The sequence below is a fragment of the Alnus glutinosa genome, chromosome 7, assembly GCF_958979055.1.
Source record: "Alnus glutinosa chromosome 7, dhAlnGlut1.1, whole genome shotgun sequence".
Taxonomy (NCBI): Eukaryota; Viridiplantae; Streptophyta; class Magnoliopsida; order Fagales; family Betulaceae; genus Alnus; species Alnus glutinosa.
In genome coordinates, this window is record NC_084892.1 from 26,557,744 (window position 1) to 26,580,785 (window position 23,042).

Genomic DNA, 23,042 nt, shown 5'->3' on the forward strand with positions numbered 1-23,042 from the left:
AGGCTGTTAATAGATTTCTGTCATTTTGGCTAACAGAGAAATAAATGGCTAACAATTAGTTTCAAACTGAACCTTAATTAGCAACAACGCCGCTAGCCGGAGACTTGTGGTGTGTTTGTTAATGCATTGAAAGCAAACATCAGAAGAAGAGAATTTTAACCAACGAAGCCATGATTTATTGACAGTAAATTTTTGCTCAATTTTCTGGAGAAAAATACACTGGAAATGTCCATTACACAGCCATTGGAGGAAATTGCTGGAATACAAAAACGATCTCTGCAGGGAACCTAATATCAGAGTGCAACCTTTGGCCACTAGAGGAGGCGTTCTCTTTCAGCAGGTGAAAGGCATCATAAACTCATTGAAGCCAATGCCAAGGCTGCGGAAGACAGAAATCATTCTAATGTATCATGAACTATAAATTGAGATGTTTCACAAATCTACAGGTGAAGCATGATGAATAGAGATAAACCAGTGACCATCAATCCTCTCAAATACATTTGTTGCAAACTGTATCCCCCATTTGCTACCTTCTGTCTTAACGAATTCCCTACACGTAACATACCCTACATTCCCTTTGACATGAACCCTAACATCTTTCAGCTGAATCTCTAATGGGAATTCATAGTCTGCCCATACAAACTCCCAGCTTTCCATAACGTCGTCATAACCAGATATCCCACAAGCACCTGGGTGCACAACACAGACCTCATCACCCTTGGCCCAAAGGGTTTGCAAAGCAGCTAAATCCCCAGTCCTGAACGAGTCGTAAAATCGGGCATTTGCTAGCAATACAGAAGTCTTGCTATCCTCATGGAGATTTTTAAGGCTATCCCTGATTTTTGCTGCTTCAACATAGTTTTCCTCAGCAATGGCAATCTGTAGGTCCTGCTCTAATGTCTGCTCATCCATTATGAAGCTTTCACCACTTAAGGGATCCTGTGAGTCCGCACTTTTTACTTGACATGGTCTTGATGAGGGCAAACCAGAAGCTTGTTGAAAGAATTCTGCACTAAATATCCATCGAATTCAAAGTGCCCAAAACTTGGGCATGGTAAAAGAAAATTGGTATACAATTAAACAGAAACACCATGCCCCATAGATGGTCAATGAACTATAAATTGCGATTACACGTGATGGAACCAGCAATTAAGAGTACAGCTTACAGGGGAAATGAAAATAACAAACAGAAAGGCAAATTATAGGACTTACTGGATCTTCCAGTTTGCAAACTGGGGCGACAATGATCGGGTGAGAACTTGATCCTACGTCCTCTTCCAAAGGGTTTAGCTAAAACTAGATTGTAATGCTTCAGGGAAGGTGCCGAAAGATGACTAAGTGTTGCAAAACTATTGACAAACGGACACGGCAAGCTATAAACTTCTCTGATAGAGGAAACATTTCCCTATAGAAGACATATAATTCAAAATGAAACAAACTCAACCGTGAACAATATAAATTGGAAAACCAGAAGATTTGGACTCGATTGACTCACACATTGTCTATCAGATAAAGAAAATTGTTACTTAAGTCTATGCATGTTTATTTTATCCAATACACGAATTTATTTTTTTTATAAGTAAAATATTTTTAATCCAATACACGAATGCGGAATAATCTCAGCATCCACTTAACTTTCGGTACTACAATTCATCATTTTCAACCTCAGCAAGGATATTTCATCAAGCCACAAGTAGTCAGTAAATGACTTTGTTTCTTAACCACTGGTACAAGTTTAAGCTTTTTCCACCTTTTCTTTTCCCTCTCATATTTCCCAAAAACCAAATTATAATTTATCCAAAAGCTACAGCTTGACAAAATATGAAAAGTCAAAAAATGGGTTTTCTCATAGAACAAAGGTCCTAACTCATAAAATTATACAATTTGCTTAAATAACCCAGATAAGTTATCTGCAGAAAACCACTTTTACTTCTTCTGATAGATTCTAACAGCAATCTATGAAGATCAGCACCTATTTTAAGCCAAATGTACCATAAACAGAAAACATGAAGTAAAAGATTAGTTGGGAAAAGCATAACTCACATTGTAGCAGAAGCTCGACCCATGAAGCGCCATGGATAAGGAGATTAATTACAAAAGAAAAGGCCACGAATTAAGAGAAAAAAAATTAGGGTTAGGGTTTTGACCCGTCAATACTTTCGAGGCTCCCTAACACGAAAGACTGCAATTTAATCTTCTTGGTGATCACGAAAACGTTGGATATCGGAATGGGAACTAATGTCATTTGAGGACGAAGGAAATATGGGCTGGGCTCTAGCTAAATGGGCCGGACTCGACAACAAATTGAATGAGCTTCTAGATTGGGCCAACCAAAACTTATTGACGCTTTAATCTGGGCTGCGAAGGTATCAAAGCCCGTATTATATGCAAAAGCACGTCGTTTTCTTCAAAGAAACTTCTTACAGACAGGTGCAATTTACTATTTCAGCTTAATTGGTAACTCCAAAAATACTCAAAAGGCTCCGGTGTAAAATGTTTTCGGCTTTTTTCTGTGTTTGGTGGGGATAAAAATAATGATCAACAGAAATCATTTTCAATTTGATCATAAAAACCTCTTTAATTTTTAAAAAACGATTTACGTTTTAAAAATCGTAAATCGTTTTCTGAATTTAAACTATTCATTCTTGCATGCATGTTTGTAGGAATCTGTCACCACCGAGCATTGGAATTTGTTGATAGTCCAACTATCTCGCCGAAAATCCCGAATTTTGGTATCCGATTGTGGGAATTCGGTAGCATTGGTCTTCGGAATCCAGCCGGTGCTGGAATCTAGTTAATCGAAATCCGGCAACATTGCTAGAATCTGACCAGTACAACCAAAATCAGGCTAGTATAGTTGGATTCTAGTCGTATTGTACAAATTCCAGCTAATTTGGCCGTAATATGAAAATCTATACTGGATTTTGACCAAACTAAGCCAAATTTTGGGGAAATTAATTTGATTTCGGTCGTACTGGTTAGATTTTGACTAGTCTAGCCGGAATCTCGCAACGGCATCCAATCGTTGATTTTTTTTTTTCTTAAAAGCCCAAATGCTGAAAAATTAAAAAAGACTAAAAATATTGCACCTCGAAAGAGAGGAAAATACCCTATTTTGTTTTGATTTGGGCCAAGAAACATCCTAAGAAAAGAAAGTACCTTTCCTAACAATAATAACATCATCATGTCCGCCATTTCCATTGTCCTTGTCGCCATAGCTTATGCAGCATGGCAACTTCGCGGCTCCACCACTACATGATTTTTATTGAGTTTTCTTTTTTGCTTTTTATTTGAAAAATGCACATTTGAATAGTACAATTATGAGAGTCAATTTTGGTGCAGTTGCTATTTTTGTCAATGTTCTCACGGCTTGCTTAGTCAGAGGGTGTTATAGGCAGGGCCGGCTTTTTTTTATATATATATTTAAATATTAATTAAATTTATTTTAATGTTTATATTATATTTTTTATTCAATATGTGAATTAGAAAGTATTTTCTTCTAGCTGTAAAATATATTTTAATTTTTTTATAACTTATTAGATATAAAATAATTTATCACTTGATTCAAAAACTTGTAAAAATAAGATTAAAAAAAAAATAAAGAGAAAAATGAAAATAAGTTATTAAGTTATATAAATAGTGATATGTAATGGAATATAATGCGAATAAAATGATGGACATCGAAGGCTCGATGGTGTACTTCTATCTAAGATTTTTCATATTCTAAGCAATTTAATTGAAATAAACGTTGGAGACTTTTTAAAAATTTATGGATATTGAGATTTTTCGTGAATGTAAATAATGAGACTTTCAATTTGTAATTACTTTTATCACAATTGAGAATCTTAATTAGAAACTATTTATTAAATGTTTATCATATTAGAGTCTTAATTTATTATTTTTTTTTTTTGAAAATGACTTTGTTGTACAATTATTAATTAGGGGCCTTAATTAAAGAGTATTTATTAACTTTTTTACCATATTAAAGTCTTAAAATGTTTTTTTAAAAAGAACATTTATTGTACAATTATTAATTAATGGTCTTAATTAGAGAGTATTTATTAACTTTTTCTCATATTAGAACCTTATTTTTTTTTTTAAATATTTATTGTATAACTATTAATTAGGGGGCCTTAAACGATTACCTAAGTCGCCTTAAGCTTCAGCCCCATGGTTATAGGTATTCATTTTTGACATCTCGATGCTCTAATCCAGGAGCTTAAAGGTATACAAGCGATTGTAGTTAATGACTATTATCTTTACCGCCAATCACAACCGCTTTTTATGATTATTAAATTTTTGTAGCTGTAATCGTTCCATTTTAAACTATTTTGCAGTTTTAAAATAACTAAAAGTTTTTTTTTTTTTTTTGAACTAAATAACTGAAACTACCATGCATTAATCTAAAGAGGCCCGAAGTGCAAATATAGTGAATAAAAGCACATCGACACCCTACACACTAAGCTATAAAAATCTGACTTTGGTGCTACCAACAATTAAACAAATATTATAAGAACAGATGTTTGAGCCACTTTTTAACAATAAAACACCCCTAACAAATAAAATATGGCTGATCTAGCTAACAAACCATAAAAAGTCCAGTAAAATCTGCAAATATAACAGACAAACTTTCAAAAACTACTCTTAAAAAAAAAACTACAAAAAGCACCCAACACAAGCCGATTTCAAAAAAGAAGCTTCACGTGTCTTGTAGAAACCGGCAGAGAAACATAGATCTGGCCTTAAAAGTAGATGTAGAAAAAGAAAGTTCAGCCAAACTTTCACCGGCGACACGGACGGAGAGGCCGCTTCCCTACGAAATGTCTTGTGTTAGCCTTCCTGTCTAAAAAAACCAAAAAAAAAAAAACATGACTAGGAGACTCAAAGCTCAACAGCCTTATAAGGACTAGGAGAACAAAAGCTCCACTTGATCAAAGCCATAAGAAAATAAAAAACATCCATAACCCAATAAGGACTAGGAAAATAGCACCATTGAAAAAAGGGAGGCCATTGAGGGGAAGTAGGCATGGAACCTCCCTCCTTCTCAAACATCTCTCTTCTTTTTTATCTTTTTTATTTTTTATCTATCTTTTTTTTCTCTCTAGGTCGGGATCTGACCTCAATTTTTCTCAAAGTTAATGGTTATTGAAATTAACATGTCGACAATACTAGAAGCGAATCCTCCATGTTTGAATAATTAAGCGTGGTAGAAGGGGAATGTGTAAACGACAATTGTTTAAGATTGGTCAATAGTCAATGGAGAATGGTGGTCAACAATGAGATTTGACCCGAGTTCTTCCATGGCATGCTCCGTACTCCATTTCAACAGCACGTACGTACAGCAATTGTTTAAATTTAAAGGCCTCAAAGGACTAAAAGGAGGCCCCCAATCCCATGACAACCATTGAATTGATTTTTTCAAGTTCCCGTTGAAGAAGTTGTACCAATAGGAAAGTAAAGGAATCCTTGATGAACTAATAATAAGCCCAAATTGAATTTGTCATGGCAGACCCTATAGAACAGGGAATCTCTACGGTCAGTGTCCGGTGGGGGACCCTGTAATCTCAACATAGATTTCTGGGGAACAAATTGATATTTGGTTTGGAAGTAAATTGACAAGACAATGGGGCCACCAACACGTATGACTCTGCAATTAGATGGCATACTGAGTGGTCCTCATAAGACTGGGCTTGTTTGATGCCATTGCTGAAAGGTGTTCGATGCAACAAACAAATTAAACCAATCAACAAAGTCATTGTCTTGAGTTGAGGGATCCTTCTCAAAAAAATGAGAGAATTGGGAGTAGGGTTAGTCAAAACACGCGGGAAACTCGAGCCAATCCGAGCCGACTGGGCTCAACTTAGGTTGAGTTTGGTATCCATTTTTCAAGTTCTACTCAGGTCAGTTGGAATTCGATATTCATTTTTGAAAAAGAACTTGAATTCCAAATCCAACTTAGCAAACACTGCAACACCGTTCGCCTGCTCCCTTTGCGGTCCTTTTTTTTTTTTTTTTTTTTTTTTTTTGTTGTTGTTCCCTTTTGCAATGATTTACTAGTTAATTTTTCTTTCTCTTTTTGTTAAGTATACACGTGTGAAAGTAGAAAGATTGAGTATCATATTGAAAATATGTCACAAGTTTGAGTCGTTAATATAACATAATTAGACCCAAATCTATAGGCTTGCTATATTATGGTCTCACTAAAAGACTCCCTAAGATGTTACTCTTTGTGACAAGTAGTATCAAAGCTAATGGTAGTGTGCGGCATAGTAAAGTGGCGCAAGTTGGAATGTCGAATGATGATTCCTATAATAAGGTCACATGTGTAAGGTGCAGGCATAAACAAGGATCTCATGAGTAAAGGACAAATGTGCATAACGCGGACACAGGCAAGGATCCCTATTATAGAGACAAAGGTGTAAGGTGTAAAGTGTAGGCATAAACGAGTGTTCCTAAAATAAGGGCGAAACGGTTCATGGCGCGAGTAGGGACAAAGGTGCATGTCGTAGGCAAACCCACAAAATACATAACGAGTCCGTTTGGGTTTACGATTTCAAAAAGTGCGATTTAAAATAACGATTTTAAAATGTGCAATTTGAAAAAAGTGATTTTTAAAAACGCAGTTAAGCATTTGGCAAAATCGCAGTTTGACCTTTAAAATAGCGAATTTACCTTTAAAATTCTGCGTTTTCAAAAAAAGCACAATCTTATCTACGATTTGAAAAAGCAGATTTTCTGCGTTTTCAAATCGCAATTTTTAAAAACGCAGTTCCCAAACGATCTATGTTTTGCGATTTGGTTTAAAATCGCACTTATTATCTACGAAATCGCAATCTCAAACGCACCCAAAGTCAATTGGAAAAAGGCCCATAAGATTGATTAAATAAATAAAACTTGTGTTTGGAGGAGAGTAGCAATATGGTGATGAGCTCACATGTGGAGGAGAGGAGATGAGAGATTGTTGAGTATGCATGTGTAAATATAAAAAGATAAAGTATCAGATTGGAAAGCTATCACATGATTCACATATATAAAAGTGATTAAGTTCAAGCCCAACCCTATTTGTAAGGGAAAAAAAAAAAGAAGCAAAAATGGATTCCACTAATAAACACGATTATGAGCCCCGAGAATTTGGATACCGCACGATAAATTGTAAAATTCGATTAGGGGTCGATAACGATTTTTCTGTTTCCAATCTCTCATAAAATTCAAAAAGACCAAATTGCCACCCCAAAAGGGGTAAAAAACGAAGCCTAGAAGAAGTTTTTAAAAGAACTCCAACATTTCAAGATTTTCTATACTACTTTTATCTTGGTGTTCCTTTCAAAGAAAGGAAGAGAAGTTTTCATTGATTCTATGTAATAAAAAAAAATATTAAGATTGAAAATTAAATTAATATATAAAAAATAAAATTAATATTTTTTAATTTTTAACTCAAATACTTATGAGTGGCATGACTTAAATAATTTTTAGCTTAAATTTATTCGGTGATGGGTGGCATGACGAATCAAGCGTGCAGACCAATACCTTATACAATTTTGATCAACGGTTTTTTATTTGTCTTTCTTTTTGGGTAAAGTAAAATAAGGATTAACGGTACCGTTAAGATTTGCTTGCAAAGGGACGACACGTCGTAATCACGTTGGAGATGCCGCCCACGTGCTGCCAAGCCTCTAGAATCCCAACCGTCAAACTATATCTACCCCATTCACTGAACCTCAAAGCGCGTCGGCCTCACATGGTCTCAGAAAATCCCACCACAACAAGGTGGTCGGCCCCGTCGGCTATTACGACCTTTGACTTTTGACTCCAATAAGATTAGTCCACATTGCTACGCCACTTGTCACGTCCCATGCCTAATCTTGTTTGCTACACTTTGCCCTCCTCGCTTCCAGAAGATTTATTTAACATCTTATGCCTTATGGCTTGATTGACATAAATAACCCATGTTGGGAAATATATTAAAAAGATAAATTGAAATTAACTAAAACTGATAATAAATAATTATTAGCTCGCCGTGGGTCTTGTTTTTATCATAATTTTTTTTTTTCAAAATACAATGATGTTTTGGATATTTCTCATGTTTTTATTAGAATTCAACTGGAAATCATAATTGAGGGGTGAGATTACAAATTTTTTGTAGTTCAATATATTAAATTGAGAGTTTTTAAATTCTCAAAAATTATAAAAGTGATAAACGTTTAGAGAGATTAAGTGAAATTTCAAGAAAAAAAATGAAGGTGATTGTTGTGTCGCACGGTGGGTTGTAGGGTAGAATCTCCCCTGCGAGTGGGTCATGCCTCACGAGTCACGACCCAACAACAACCCTGTTTTTTTTTTTTTTTTGTATGTCTTCTTTTTATTATTTTTAAGTGAAATGTTAACATGGCAAGGATAAAAAAAATGTGGTGGTGTTTTATTAGCCTTATGTAGAATTTGTTAAAAAATTTTGACGGAATATAGATGAAAGGTGTAAAACGATAAACAAGAAAAATGCAGGAAACCACTTATTGTACTTTTTAAAACCCATGTAGGCTGCAGCTGTTTGATAAAGGTGCAAAGCAGATGAACCAAAAAGATATTTAATCCTAAAAAAGAATAAATGAGGGGGGGGGGGGGGGGTTTGGGGGGTGTGGCTATTAGAATTCAACATTCACAAAGAAGATGATTTGAGAGAAGAAGGTATGAGAGAGAGTTCTCTGTTTTGTGTATTGTATATGTATTAGAAAGAACAAGCGTTCAGAATATATATACAGATGATAATGTCTTGCACAGCAAGCAAACTATATCTATACGATTACAACTGCAAGACTAACTAACTAAATACAATATGCACATGTCTAAATAGCAGGAACCAGCTCAGCAAAAATACAGCTGGTAATACTCCCCCTCAAGATGAAGGTGCTGAACAAAAAATGTTTAGAACATTCATCTTGGGCAACAATCGAGCAAAAACAGTAAGACCAACAGCTTTTGTGAAAAGATCAGCAAGATTGAGTTGAGAGTTGATGTGCATGGTGCGCAAAGAGCCTTGCTGAATCTTGTCCCGAACTAGATGACAATCTAATTCAATGTGCTTAGTTCGCTCGTGAAAAACCGGATTAGCTGCAATATACAAAGCAGCTTTGCTGTCACAATACAAAAGGGAAGCTTGGGAATGAGGAACATGAAAGTCATGAAGCAGGGCAGTGAGCCATGTAAGTTCGCAGCTTGTAGAGGCCATGGCACGGTATTCGGCCTCAGCAGAAGAACGAGAAACCGTCTGCTGTTTCTTGGATTTCCAGGAGATGAGAGAATCACCAAGAAAAACACAAAAACCCGTGACGGATCGCCGGGAATCTGGACAGCCAGCCCAATCACTATCACAAAATGCCTTGAGCTGAAGATCAGAATTGGAGGGAAAGAAAATCCCTTGACCAGGAGTGGCTTTCAAATATCTTAAAACATGATATGCTGCATCCAGATGAGGATGTCGAGGCTTGTCCATGTACTGACTTAGGAGTTGGACAGAAAAAGCAAGATCTGGCCTAGTAATAGTAAGATAAATCAGTCGACCAATTAGCCTACGATAGACAGAAGGATCTGCAACAAGAGAACCAGCATCTCTGGACAGTTTTAGATTTGGTTCCATAGGGAATTTAGCCGGCTTAGCACCTAAGAAACCACAATCTTCAAGAATGTCTAAGGCATATTTTCTTTGAGAAACAGAGATGCCTTTAGAGCTACGAGCAATCTCAAGACCAAGGAAAAACTTCACATTACCAAGATCTTTTAAACGAAATTTGTTGTTGAGCAGCAAAGTAAGGTCTGAAATAGCATTACGGTCATTGCTTGCTAGGATAATGTCGTCTACATAAACTAGAAGAGCAACAAAAGTAGAGCCAGACACTTTAGTGAATAGAGAATAATCAGCTTTCGACTGATGAAAACCAAGATCAAGCAATGTAGTGGAAAATTTTGAGAACCATTGGCGAGAAGCCTGTTTAAGACCGTATAAAGACTTGAGTAACCGGCAAACTTTATTCTCCCCCTTAGTGACATAACCGGGTGGAGGAGTCATGTATACTTCTTCATCCAAATCACCATGAAGAAAGGCGTTGTTCACATCTAATTGATGAAGATGCCACTGTTTAGTTGCAGCAATAGCAAGAAGACATCGAACAGTGGTTAATTTGGCAACGGGTGAAAATGTCTCATGATAATCAAGTCCCTCACATTGAGTATAACCTTTGGCTACCAACCTAGCCTTGTGGCGTTCTATAGAACCATCGGATTTATACTTGATCTTAAACACCCATTTACAACCAATGGGTTTCTTATGTGGGGGTAAATCAACCAAAGACCAAGTATTATTGGATTCAAGAGCTGCAATTTCAGAATTCATGGCATCTCTCCATTGAGGAGACTTAATAGCTTGATGATAAAATTGAGGTTCAGGATGAGAAGAAACAGAAAGACTAAACATTTTATGAGAAGAAGATAAAAGATCATAAGATAAAGAGGATGAAAGAGGATAAGATGTACCTGAATTGTTACAAACAGCCTTGTTCACATAGTCATAGGAGGGTTGAGCAGAAGAAGATGCTAGTTGACAGTGAAAATCATGCAGATAACTAGGAGGTTTGCGAATTCTGGAGGATTTTCGAGGAGGGGAATTATGAGAGGGAATAGGAATAGAAACAAGACTGCTTTCAACAGGATCAGATGATAAAGAAGAGCTAGAACTGGGTGCTGAATTGGGTGCGGAAGATGAGTCAGATTGTGTAGGAGTAATATCTGAAACAGGATGGGGAAGAACAAAATTCTGATTCTGTGGAGAAACAGAATTAGGAAAAGAAGAATGAGAAAATGGAAAAATGGACTCATGGAACACAACATCTCTGGAAATGAAAGTGGAATGGGTGTGAAGGTCTAAAACTTTATAGCCTTTGACACCAGTAGGATAACCGAGAAAAACACAAGATTTAGCCCGAGAATCAAATTTGGATCTATTATGAGTTAGAGTAGAGGCAAAACATAAGCATCCAAAGACCCTAAGATGAGTATATGATGGTATGCGATTGAAAAGAATTTCATAAGGGGACTTATTGGACAGAAGTGGGGTAGGTAACCGATTGAGAAGATGGGTAGCAGTAAGAATACAATCTCCCCAAAAAGATAAAGGGAGATTAGATTGAAAACGTAAAGCTCTAGCAATGTTAAGAAGATGCTGGTGTTTTCGTTCAACTACTGCATTTTGTTGAGGGGTAGCTACACAACTTCGTTGATGAAGTACCCCTTTCGAAAGAAAAAATGCAGACATGTTGAATTCGGCACCATTATCGGATCTTAGACATTTTATGGAAGTCTGAAATTGAGTCTCAACATAACTAAAGAAAGATTGTATAATGGAATTGGTTTGAGACTTATTGTGCATGAGATACACCCAAGTAAATCGAGAATGATCATCAACAATTGTAAGAAAAAAACGAGAACCATTTATTGAATTTACAGAAAATGGTCCCCAAATATCACAGTGAATGATATCAAAAGAAGATTCAGTACAAGTATGACTTACAGGAAATGAAAGTTTGCGCTGTTTAGCCATAGGACAAACAGTACAAATATTATTGGAATGCAAGGAAATATTAGGAATCAAAGATTGCAACAAAGCTAGTCTAGGTTGAGAAGGATGCCCAAGACGGTAGTGCCAATCTCAGTTGAAGGGGCCTTTATTGAGACAGCAGAGAAGGCTGAATTAGAGAAGGATGAGTTGCCTGAGTTATACTGCAAGTAAAAGAGTCCATCTTTCTCCTTACCCAGTCCAATCGTCGACCATGTGAACATGTTCTGTATGAAACAAAAAGAAGCAAAGAAAATAAGGCAGCAACAAAGGGATTTAGTGAGTTTACTGGCAGAAAGTAGATTAAAGGAGAATGATGGAATGCATAACACATCTGTGAGAATCAACAACAAAGGGGCGCTCGCACAATCACCACTTCTTGATAACAAAGGAGTAGCCAGGCAGTCACTTGTCCCTCATATTTTTTTTTTTTGGTGATTTGCTAATGAGGTATTTTTTAATAACATGGCATTTTATGATGCACAATTTTTAATGATGTAACGTTGAACGTGACATATAATTAACATAATAAAAATGATTGTGCAACATATACACACGTCATAATATTATTGATTATGATATGACATTGCATAGGAAAAATTAAGGAAAAAATATAAAAAAATTCTCCTGAACTAACCGATTTTAGAATAGTTCAATGAATTTTTCAGTGTGTTAAATTGACCTATTAAACTATCAGAGTATGCAAAAAATGACCACTTTGGTAATTATATTCCTATAATACCCTTGCCAAGTGTCATATTTATGTTAAAAATCAATAAATTTAAAAAATCAATAAAATAAAAGTGAGACAAAGAGAGTAATTTGATAATGAATTAAACTTTACGGTATGTTTTCCTTACCACCCACCACATATTTTTTTTGAATGGGCTAAGCTGTCACCCACCATCGCCCCTCCTCAATTCATTCGCCGTTCCCGCCAGAAATTAGACAAAGTGAGAGGCCATCGAATTCGAGGTTGCAAGGTAGGTAAAAATAAATTAATCCTTTCTAGTTGAGACCAAAAGTAGGGGAATGTCGTTTATTGTGTCGAAGGATTAACAGGAAATGCACTCATTGACATTCAAAATGTTAGATGGAACAACTGTTGGGTAGTAGTCTACCACACATGTGGTAGGTGTACCGTGTACACAAACAATGGTTTTTGGGAATCTTTTGTCACATCTGTTGCTCTCATACGCTTGCTGGTAAGAAATTAACAAATGCCAGCCTAAAAGCGGGGCCAAAAATCCTCTTTTACTGAGCCACCATTACCAAAAGAAAAAGAAACATAAAATAAAGAAGAAAATATTATAAATTATATTTTTATCTTATAATTTTTTTTTTTAAAACAAAAAAATTCATATGTCAATTTTAATCAATCTCTGAATTAAATATTATAAAATAAAATAAAAAATTAAAGAATTAGTTGGCACTGTAACATACATTAGCATTTGTTGGTATAGTTTCTGATGTGTTATAGATAGCACGCTCTACGATCGCTGCAAAACATACGAAGTTAGAAGAATACGCCAGGGGTTGGCTGGCGTTCCTCACCCTGACGCTTTAGTCAGTGTTTTTTTAAATAATAATCTCTAGCATAATGACATTCAATCATAGGTTTATATCTAGTGTAATTGTTTGAGAGGTGGCAGCAAACTTGTATTAGGATTTTCCTGTCAAGGCGGAAGCTGCGGGTTCGAGCCCCGTCAGTCCCGACCTAGGATCTGACGGCTTGACCTAATATTTAATTAAAGTTTCACTAGTGTGTCAATTTTTGAGTGGGCTGGTCTGAGTTGGATTATTCCCAACAACATTATGTTATAATATATTTGTGTAGTATGTAGCATTATTTCTTTAAAAATTGACTAAGACCGAAATATTAATGTTATACATCATACTTTTATCTCATATTTATTTTACTTAATTGATGCGATATTGCTTTTAATTTTTTTCAACATTAATTGATTTAAGGATCGATTACGAGTGTCACATTAATAAAATATAATAAAAATGAAATAAAAGTATGAATAACCATTTTATTTCTCAAACGTTCCCCCTCGATCGTTCTCAATTTTTATAATTAAGAATTAATTTTAGTTTTGGACGATATACGTTGTGCAGGCTTTCATTGTTGCCTCGAATAAATAATTATTACTAAACTAATTAATTCATAAGAACTAATTATAAATTAATTTAATGTCCTAGTAAGCAGCCAGAAATGCACAGTTTTTAATTCATTCCACTGCAACCGTTGCCATCCATGAAATGGAGATCATTCGGTGGAATTTGATACTTCATAAATTATCCCAATCTATCAAGAGTTTAGCACATTTGATACTCCATATATTAGAGCCACATTAAAGCAAGAGTTTAGCACATTTGATACTCCATATATTAGAGCCACATTAAAGCACTAGCGGCAGATATTTAATAACTCATTTCCTTTTTTATATATAAGAAAAATCTCAAAAAATCACCCACAACAGTTTCTTCATATTTTTCTTTAAACCCTTATATATATATATATAAGTTTTTGAATCATATTAATCATCAGAAAAAAAAAAAAAAAAAAAAAGTGTTTTTGTGGATGCTTTACCTTTTGACTAAAAAAGCACGAGCCAAGTACGGACAGAGGGGGTGAAAATGATATTAATCAATTGCAGCGTGCAGGTAATAAAAAAGTTATTTTAATTTTACGTGATATGATTATCAATAAAAAAAAAGAAGAAGTTATAGTGATATTTTAAAATTTAAATTTGTTTTTTTATCAAATTTAATACAAGTTTTATAATAATCTTGGTCGTTTTTTAAAAATATATTAATATGCGAAATTAAAATAGTATTAAATTTTTTTTTATTTTTGAAAAGTTTCATATATTTTAAGATATACCAAACACGAAATGTTGTCATCTAGTTTGAGATGAACAAGAGTAATATTGGGAGACGACATATTTAATTGTTGTGTCGTAATAATTAATCTAATTGAAACATAACTTAATCACAAGCAAAAAGCAAAAAGCAAAAGGCAGAAGCCTTTTACTTGATGAGGATTGACATTAAAGTGATATATAGAGTTGTAAGTTGAAAACATTAAATTTTCTGTCCTTGTTAATGACCGTTTCTTTGCAATTATAACGGTTAAACGAATCAAGCTTGGTTGTGACGTGTCAGTGCTGGATTTGTCATGATGTTAATCTATATGGGCATTAATGAATCGTTTTTGTTAAACAACTAATGGCCTGAATTCATTTGGATAGTTTACCTCATTATGGATATGTATACGCAAGCTATTGTGAAAGAGTTTACGTAAGACTTATGGTGTGTTTGGTTCGTAATAATATTCAATATTCGAACCGGGTTTTTATTCAAAAACCCATACCCGGATCCAAGTTGAATAAAACTCATGGGTCACTTGAATAAAGTTTGAATAGTTTGAATAAACCCATCATATATTTATTATTATTATTCTTTACCATACCAATCATTATACACAACTTTTCATACAATCCAATCATTTCCAATCATTTTATACTATTATAAAACACTTTTTTAAAACCCATCATATATTTTTTATTATTATTTTTTACCATACCAATCATTATACACAACTTTTCATACAATCCAATCATTTCCAATCACTTTATACTATTATAAAACACCTTTTTCCAATCTTTCAAATTCAACACCCAAACACATATTCAAAAGAATCTAAAATTATATTCAACATCCAAACACATTTTCATTGCCTTGAAATCCGTGATCAGATTCATAATATTATTCATATTCGAAATATTCGATATCCAAACGCACCATTAATTATCTAAATAAATTTTGGATGGTCGGCCATTTATTCAGACAGGTGTACAAATTGCTAGTAACCCTATCTTCCTCTTTCCCTCGCGCCTCTCTCTCTGTCTCTCTCTCAAAACAAAGGATTAAAAAAATACCAAAAAAAAAGAACAGAGAGACAAAGACAAGAGAGAGAAATTGAGAAACGGTGGTAAGAGAGAAAAATGGAGGGGCAAAAGAAAATAAAGATGTTTATGGAATAAAAAAAAAAAATTTAATGACATGAAAAAAAAAATAAAAAAAAATCTACCGTAGAATGTATTTGAATAAAAAATAAAAAGTAGTTTAATTTTTTAAATTTAGGTAAAATCGTTAAGTATATGCCATTTAATGCTCCCAATAACTATATGTTAATTTTCGTATCAATAAATTATAAAATAATTATAAATCAATTAAAAGTCTAGCATTATTCAAATTATAGAGTATTACTTACATGAAACTTCACACTAGCGGCCTAGTAAACTTTATGATTATTATTAGTTTCATGGTGCAACAGTTTTGCCGTAATAAATTACTGAGCCAGAAGCCCTCTATCTTTGATGAGCTAGCTAGTACTCAGACACAGTTAAAAAGCATACAGCCCCACTAATTTTTCGGCACATACATTCATGCAGACCTGTACCTTTGCTGTCTTCCTTTTTGTCGTGGAACGAATTTCATCAAGTACATAATATATGGCCACTTTATTCCTCCGATGCCATATGTATATATATATAATATGATATATACTTCTTAAATATATAAATTTCAATGAAAACTCTACAGTTGCACCATATAATAAAAAAACTCGGGCATTTGTTAACCTGGTGATACCTCCAGGGCGATTAGCAGATACACTCACATCATGTCTGGTGCGTACCTGGCATAAAATATACTTTCAAATCAATTCACGTGAATCGGCTGGCTCTTCTGTTAAAGGAGTAAAATATATATATAACGGTTATATTTAAATCAAAATTTATTTTAAAAGTTTAAATTTATAAAAAATAATAAATTTAATTATTTAATATAATTAACCTATTTGTTTCGTCAGAAAATATTTTCTTTAATTAATTAATTTATTTATTTTGAAGTGTTTAACACGGCGTAAAGTATTGGTCAACTTAAATTGTTTAGTTGACACATAAAAATAACCTTCTTCAAACTTAAAATGATTTATGCTTCTCATTTGCGTAAACCATTTTTTGCTGCTCTCTTATACCTATAGGCGAGTTATTGTGAGAGAGCCTCTTAGGGAGCCTTCTTGCTTAAGTAGGTTTTGGGCTGCCCGAACACCCACCCTGGCAAGTGGGCTTCATAAGGGTTTATTTACAATTGTCTATCTAAATCAATAACAAAAATTAGATACAAATTAGTTTGTAACAAATTCTTACAAACTAGTCTAATAAAGTGACGTGTTATTAAAGTATGTGAAAAGTACATGTTTTCTTATTAATGTTATTAAAAAAAACGTACGAGAAATATATGCTATTAAAAAAAAAGTATTTTTCTCATGCTTTGAGACACATGTTACTTTGTTAGACTCGTTTGTAGCTAACTTCTGTCTATAAATAAATTGTCTGCCTAAATTGCAAGCTATAAACTGACAATTACATTGATTCACAAGCTCACCCACAAAGGCTTTATATTTTTACTCACTCTTTTTTCACACTTCTTTCTTCACGTTGCTCTCTTCTTTGCAACTTCTCATATTATATGGAAATATAAAAATATTTGTTGATTTTTCATACGAGCCAAACGTCATATAAAATGTTTTGACCTGAAAACATTTTCAACAAAAATATTTTACGCCGAAAGAAACTGGACCTAAGTAAAAAATTAAGATTTATTAATTTAATTAGTTAATGGTTAACTTAATAATCATATATTTTTAATCATTTTATAATAACTAATTACATTGGCTTTAAAAAAAAAAAAAATGGTTTTGAACGTGAGCCTGTGAGGTATGCTCTGGACAGACATGCGGAATGAGAATGCACATGGATATGACCCATCAATCAAACCGTTTACTTAGCCAATGATGTCCACGTGGACAGGAGGATCTGTTGATATAATAATTTCTCTCCACTTTCCTCATGAAAATAAAAAAGAAGAGGAAAGACTTTTCAAATTTGAACACCGGACGAGGGAGTCAGGCAGTTAGCGATTATGTTCTCCCCAGCCGAGACGCGCGTGACTAGCGACTCCCGTGCCGCTCTTCGTCATTCTCAGCAAACTTGGAGACCATTATCGTAAATCCACCAATCGTTCACCTTTTACTCCTAGTTTAATGCTCCTTCTACCCACCCAAACCTTGATCTCATTAATAATTAAAATAAAAACAAAAAAAAATAGCCGTAATAATTTAATTTTTTAAGTTAATAGTTGTCAAATATGATATAATTTTTCTATGCAATTTTAATTGAACATATGAGAATTATATATATTTTTTTTAAAAATGCATGTGATCATATACTCTCTTAAAAATAGATGTGGGAAATAAATACATGTTCTAACAATAAATATAAATATAATAAATTAAACTAAAATAACTATTTTTTTTTTTAAAAAAATGGTCCAAATATTGCCGTCTTGTAAGTTGTATTGTATGATTTACCTCCGAGTTTAAACAAATAAAACGAGGATGCTTTTTCCTCGTTTTCTCGGTTACAATTAAACAACCAAAAAAACAAATTCATTTCCGATTTATTATATTAGATAAATTTTCGGGAGTGTCACGCGCGAGCGCGAGCACCCACGCGCGCACACTTCCGTATAGGCCCAGGGGGGGAGGGCTGGCGTAGCGCGATGTTTCGTTTTCTTTGTTTGCAAATAAAAAGCCCTCTTTTTCCCATTTCTCTCAACTGTCTCTCCGTGTTCACCTCGCGTGCCGAGCAGTCAGACAAAGCGAGAATCAGATAGAGAGATACAGAGAGAATCAGAGAGGGGCCTTTGTTGATTTATATCAAATAACCCACCACTTGAAGTCTCAACCCTTTCGCTTTGGCCTCTAATCACTGACTTCCTGATCTTCGATCGTTTTTGTTCCGAATCCGATCTCTACCTCTGAAATCGAGTTTTGATCCGTTGGATAGCACCGAAACGCTGAGTTTTTGGGGTGATTCCTTGTGGGTTTTGATTTTCTCGATAGTTTAAGGTTGATTAGGAGCGGGATTGGACGAGACTGTGTTGAGGATTTCTCTTTTTGGGTGATGAATGATGTTGACCTCATTGGTTTGGTCGTGAAGTAATATGGAAGTGGTTGTTACACGCCAAAACGATGACGATTTACATTGGTCGCGAGGCTTCGAAGGTTGGTTACCCTCTTTTATTCCGTACTATCTTTTGCATAATTATGCAAATTTTGGTGGGTTTTTATTGATCTGGGTTGTTACTGTTTGTGGATGAGAAGCTATGGAAGAGAGTTTGCGCAGAGATAACGACAGAGATCTATCTTCTTGCAGAGAATTGGAAGTACCTTCTCGCCGGTCTCATTTTTCAGGTACTCTATTTTGAGTATTGCTGGATAATCGGACTTTTGATTGCACACAAATCTATTTCTATTTGGTTGAAATTGTGTCAGAAAACAATTTTTGTAATTTGGAGAATGTTGGCTGCTTTTCATGAAATGCTGGAGTCATTTGGTCCTGTAGTGGAATTTCTTTCTGACATGTTTGCTTGGATTCATTTCTGGGGATGAAGTTTGAACTTGCATTCAGTTTTGTTTCTTTATTTGGATTTTAGTGTTGAGAGTATCTCCCCCCCTTTTTCTTTTTCTCTATAACGGAAGCGCAGGAACGGGTAAAGGGTTATGTTTATGGCTTGCTGCATTTTTTTTTTTTTGTAACTTTAGGAAATGATCTGTGTTTAGTACGAGATAAAGTTCCTTTCTGGTCACATGGATGGATGGCCTCGGTTTGGTAATTTATTTTTTAAAAAATTATTTTCTTCATTTGACTACGCTCAATTAATCTGTTAAATGTTTTTCGTGGTTTGCCTTTTACTTTTCATTGGTGTTTGTAACGGATGGCCTTATGTTTATAACTGTGCTTGAATAATGAATATGGTACTCATGTTGCTGCGTCTTCCTTGTAACTGCTAAATCGAATGTTTGAGAAACCAAGCCCCACCTCCCCTTATATTTGTCCAATGGATGACATATATACTTTTTTCAACAGTATGTACATGGCCTGGCTGCCCGAGGAGTTCATTATCTACATCGGCCAGGGCCAGTACTTCAGGATGCTGGGTTCTTTCTTCTCCCGGTTAGTACCTTTGTTTTTTTTCTCCGTCTCTGTGTAATGTACTTCAATTGTTTTCTTATATTTAATCTCTATGTGAACATAGGAGCTTGGACAAGAAAAGGCTTACATTAGTGAAACTCTGTTCACCTTCATTTTTCTATCTTTTGTCTTGGTAAGGTTCATCCCACTTTTCTGTGTTTGTAGTCTTGCTTATAATTCTTTTGCTAGTAACTGAATTGGTTGTTAAATCATGTCCTATTGTTGCTACCCATTCCTTAAATTTTCCCTCTCATCTTTCGCTGCGGTTTACTTCTTTTTGACTTTCTATTGTGCAAGATCACTTTTGCAGGGAAAAGTTTATTTACTTTTTTCTAATAATGCGTAATGCTCTATTGCAGTGGACTTTCCATCCATTCCTCTTGAAGAGCAAAAAGATCTACACAGTTCTAATTTGGTGCAGGGTTCTAGCATTTTTAGTTGTAAGTAGAAATTATATTGCGTAATCTTTTTGTGCTGTCCATGTTTTGAGAGTCCCTTTTGGCATGAGATGTACAATCATGGTGAAATATATGAGAAATCGTTAAAATGGAAAGTTAGCATTGATAAGATAGTCTTAGAATTCATAGTTGGATTGAGATTTGGGAAAATACTGATTGATGTTTAGATTTGTAATAGTTCATTGACTCTTGAGTTTGCATGTTCATTTTGTGAAATAATTAGGGACAGTTAATTCCGTTCATCATTCCACATAAGCACTTAATTCAGAAAGTTTTTCCTTTCCTCTGTTTGTATCATCTCCTATGTTTGCTGGATTTTTTTGGGTTGCCACCTCTGTCTTTGAGAGAAAGCTGCAAGCTGTTATCTTGTTCCATTGAGTGTTGGATGGATAAATCCATAGAGTTTTCTGTAATGTTAGAAACAGAAGAGTTGGTTATCCTATCTGGGGACATGTTTAGTTGTGTGGTGGTAGGGGTGGGGATGGATGGGTTTGTCACTCTCAGGTTTATGGATCCTGTTGAAGATAGTGTATTGAAGTGATGCCCGGTGTCTTTCTGATGATTGGTTTATTTGTATTTCTTTTCTGTAGGGTTCTCAAAGTCTCCGGATCATCACGTTCTATTCTACCCAGCTTCCTGGTCCAAACTATCATTGTCGTGAGGTAGACTCTTTTGCATAAGTTTATGATTTTTTTTTGCACCCTATCTTGCTGAATGCAAGGCTTTATGTTGAAACTTTTTATAGTCTTATTCTCCTCCGAGTAGTACGTAATATCTTGCTCTATTATGAAGGGTTCAAAACTTGCTACGCTGCCTCGTCCTGATAGTGTGGTTGAAGTCCTCTTGATTAATTGTGAGTAACTCTTGTATTACTGAAGTGCTTTGGCTTATTGCTAGGAAATAGTGCATATTTGTGCTCATCTCATTTTTGAATATGCAGTTCCCCGGGGCATAGTGTATGGTTGTGGTGATTTGATTTTTTCATCCCACATGATATTTACTCTAGTCTTTGTGCGCACGTACCATAAATATGGCTCTCGAAGGTAAAGTATGGCTCGTAAATATTGATGAACCAAGGTTGACTTACAAGTTAGCTGATTGTATCTGGGTAGAGATTGTGACTTCTGATTCGAGTTTTGTTTTGAATCTAACTTCACAATGCTCCCTGACCCAATGCTATCTTACTTGACATAATATGGTTCTGACTGAATTTAAATTTCTATTATGCATCATTGCAGGTTTATAAAACAGTTAGCTTGGTTGCTTGCTGTTGTCCAGAGTTTCTTGATTGTAGCATCCCGCAAACATTACACGGTTGATGTTGTTGTTGCATGGTATGGTCTACTTTTCTCTTTTTGAACTTTTAAAATTACTGAAGAAAAATGATCCTGTAACTTTTATATTTAGTTTCCTAATAACGGGTCCCCCTTGCAGGTATACTGTTAATTTGGTGGTGTTCTTTATAGACAAGAAATTGCCAGGTTAGAATATTTGACTCTGTTGTTGCTATAGTTTTTGGTTGGCATCTTTGAGCAGTGTTATTAACTTTTGTTGCTACTGCAGAATTGCCTGATCGGACAAGTGGAGCAGCATTGTTACCCTTGAATACCAAAGAAAAAGACAGCAGAACCAAAGAAGAGAATCACAAGCTTTCGAACGGGAACTCTGGAGACCCTGCAGATTGGGTATGGTGAATCTGTTAGCTTTTATTATTTGTTTGTATAATCTAAATATTTTTATCGTTAAGTGGCGACTTAGATTAGGGTTACATTGTTTGTTTCCAGAGGCAGAGAACTCAAGTCAATGGCAAGACTCTGGAAGATGGAAACACAGGCCATCCTGACAATGCAATGAATGGTGTATAGATAGTGGAAAAGCTGATGCTGCTACAATGACGACGGGAGCAGCAGAAAGGACTGCTGGTTAGATGTTCATGCTCTTTAAAGGGTTTATAGTTTATTGTATGGACATGGTGGGGCTGTTAATGGTAACCTAATTACTATATGGTGGAAGTGGAATTTGCATTTTGCGGTCCTGCTGCTGCTCCTCTATGTTGTGGTTAATATAATCAATTGTCAGCATCGGCTTGTACCTTGAATTTTCCAAGTTCCTATTATTTCAAGTCTTCAATTATTTTTCTGACATGCAAGTGTTTTGTCCCCCTGTGTTGTGCTTGTGAATCACTCTCCTCCATCTTCGTATTTGACGCGTTTTGTGAGGTAAGGGACAGTTCCTTGTCACTGTGATTATCCATTTCATCTCTCCTTTCAAAGGGGGAGTTATTGGAGACGAGGGAGGGTGCACATGATGCTTTGTCTTTTTATATGGCTGTGACATGTGCTAGTGATGCAAGATAGTGCGTCGTGTCTGTTGCCCCACATGCCCCACGTTGTCCGTAGTTTGCACTGTATGTGGAGTGACTTTTTTTGGGTGTAGGCAAAATTTTCCATTTAAAACAGTGACCTGCGGAGGGCAGCTTGCCTCACGTGCCTGTTTCAGTTTTTGTGTTTTACCCGTTTGACAGAGACCATACCTCCCCTTCTGTGTACGACTCTGGAAGGCCCTGCAGCGCTCAACTACTTTACATTTACTTCGTTAAGTCACGTAGAGCAATCTAGCAGCTTCCCTTCCCTTCCCTTCCCTTTTCCTTCATTTTTCCTAAATGGAGGGAATAAAATTACTTTTTACTTCCCTATCAAAAAATACCCACAATACTCATGTATTTTAGAATTGTATGTAAAATGGCTAATCAAAAGCTTTAAAAAAGGTTTTTCTCTTTCCCTTTTCATCAAATATGTTTGAAAAATGAAATAAAAGAAAGAATATTTAAATGATATTGAGAAAGAATAGATAATAGGACGTAAAGTGCAT

At 35.1% G+C, this 23,042-nt stretch overlaps 2 protein-coding genes across 2 annotated transcripts; one reads left to right on the forward strand and one right to left on the reverse strand.

Annotated features, from left to right (window-relative positions):
• Positions 1-153: 153 nt before the first annotated feature.
• Positions 154-2,203, reverse strand: LOC133873476 (uncharacterized). Its single transcript, XM_062311176.1, has 3 exons — positions 2,044-2,203; positions 1,213-1,405; positions 154-1,007 (listed from the first exon to the last, which is right to left on the reverse strand). Exons 1-3 carry the CDS (start codon positions 2,074-2,076, stop codon positions 433-435), a joined length of 801 nt encoding a protein of 266 aa, XP_062167160.1. The 5' UTR covers positions 2,077-2,203; the 3' UTR covers positions 154-432.
• Positions 2,204-18,237: 16,034 nt separating this feature from the next.
• LOC133872492 (phosphatidylinositol:ceramide inositolphosphotransferase 1) lies at positions 18,238-22,313 on the forward strand. Its single transcript, XM_062310002.1, has 12 exons — positions 18,238-18,743; positions 18,843-18,932; positions 19,609-19,695; positions 19,778-19,846; positions 20,073-20,153; positions 20,762-20,833; positions 20,964-21,024; positions 21,112-21,214; positions 21,410-21,505; positions 21,606-21,652; positions 21,735-21,856; positions 21,956-22,313. Exons 1-12 carry the CDS (start codon positions 18,711-18,713, stop codon positions 22,034-22,036), a joined length of 942 nt encoding a protein of 313 aa, XP_062165986.1. The 5' UTR covers positions 18,238-18,710; the 3' UTR covers positions 22,037-22,313.
• The last annotated feature ends 729 nt before the right edge of the window (positions 22,314-23,042 follow it).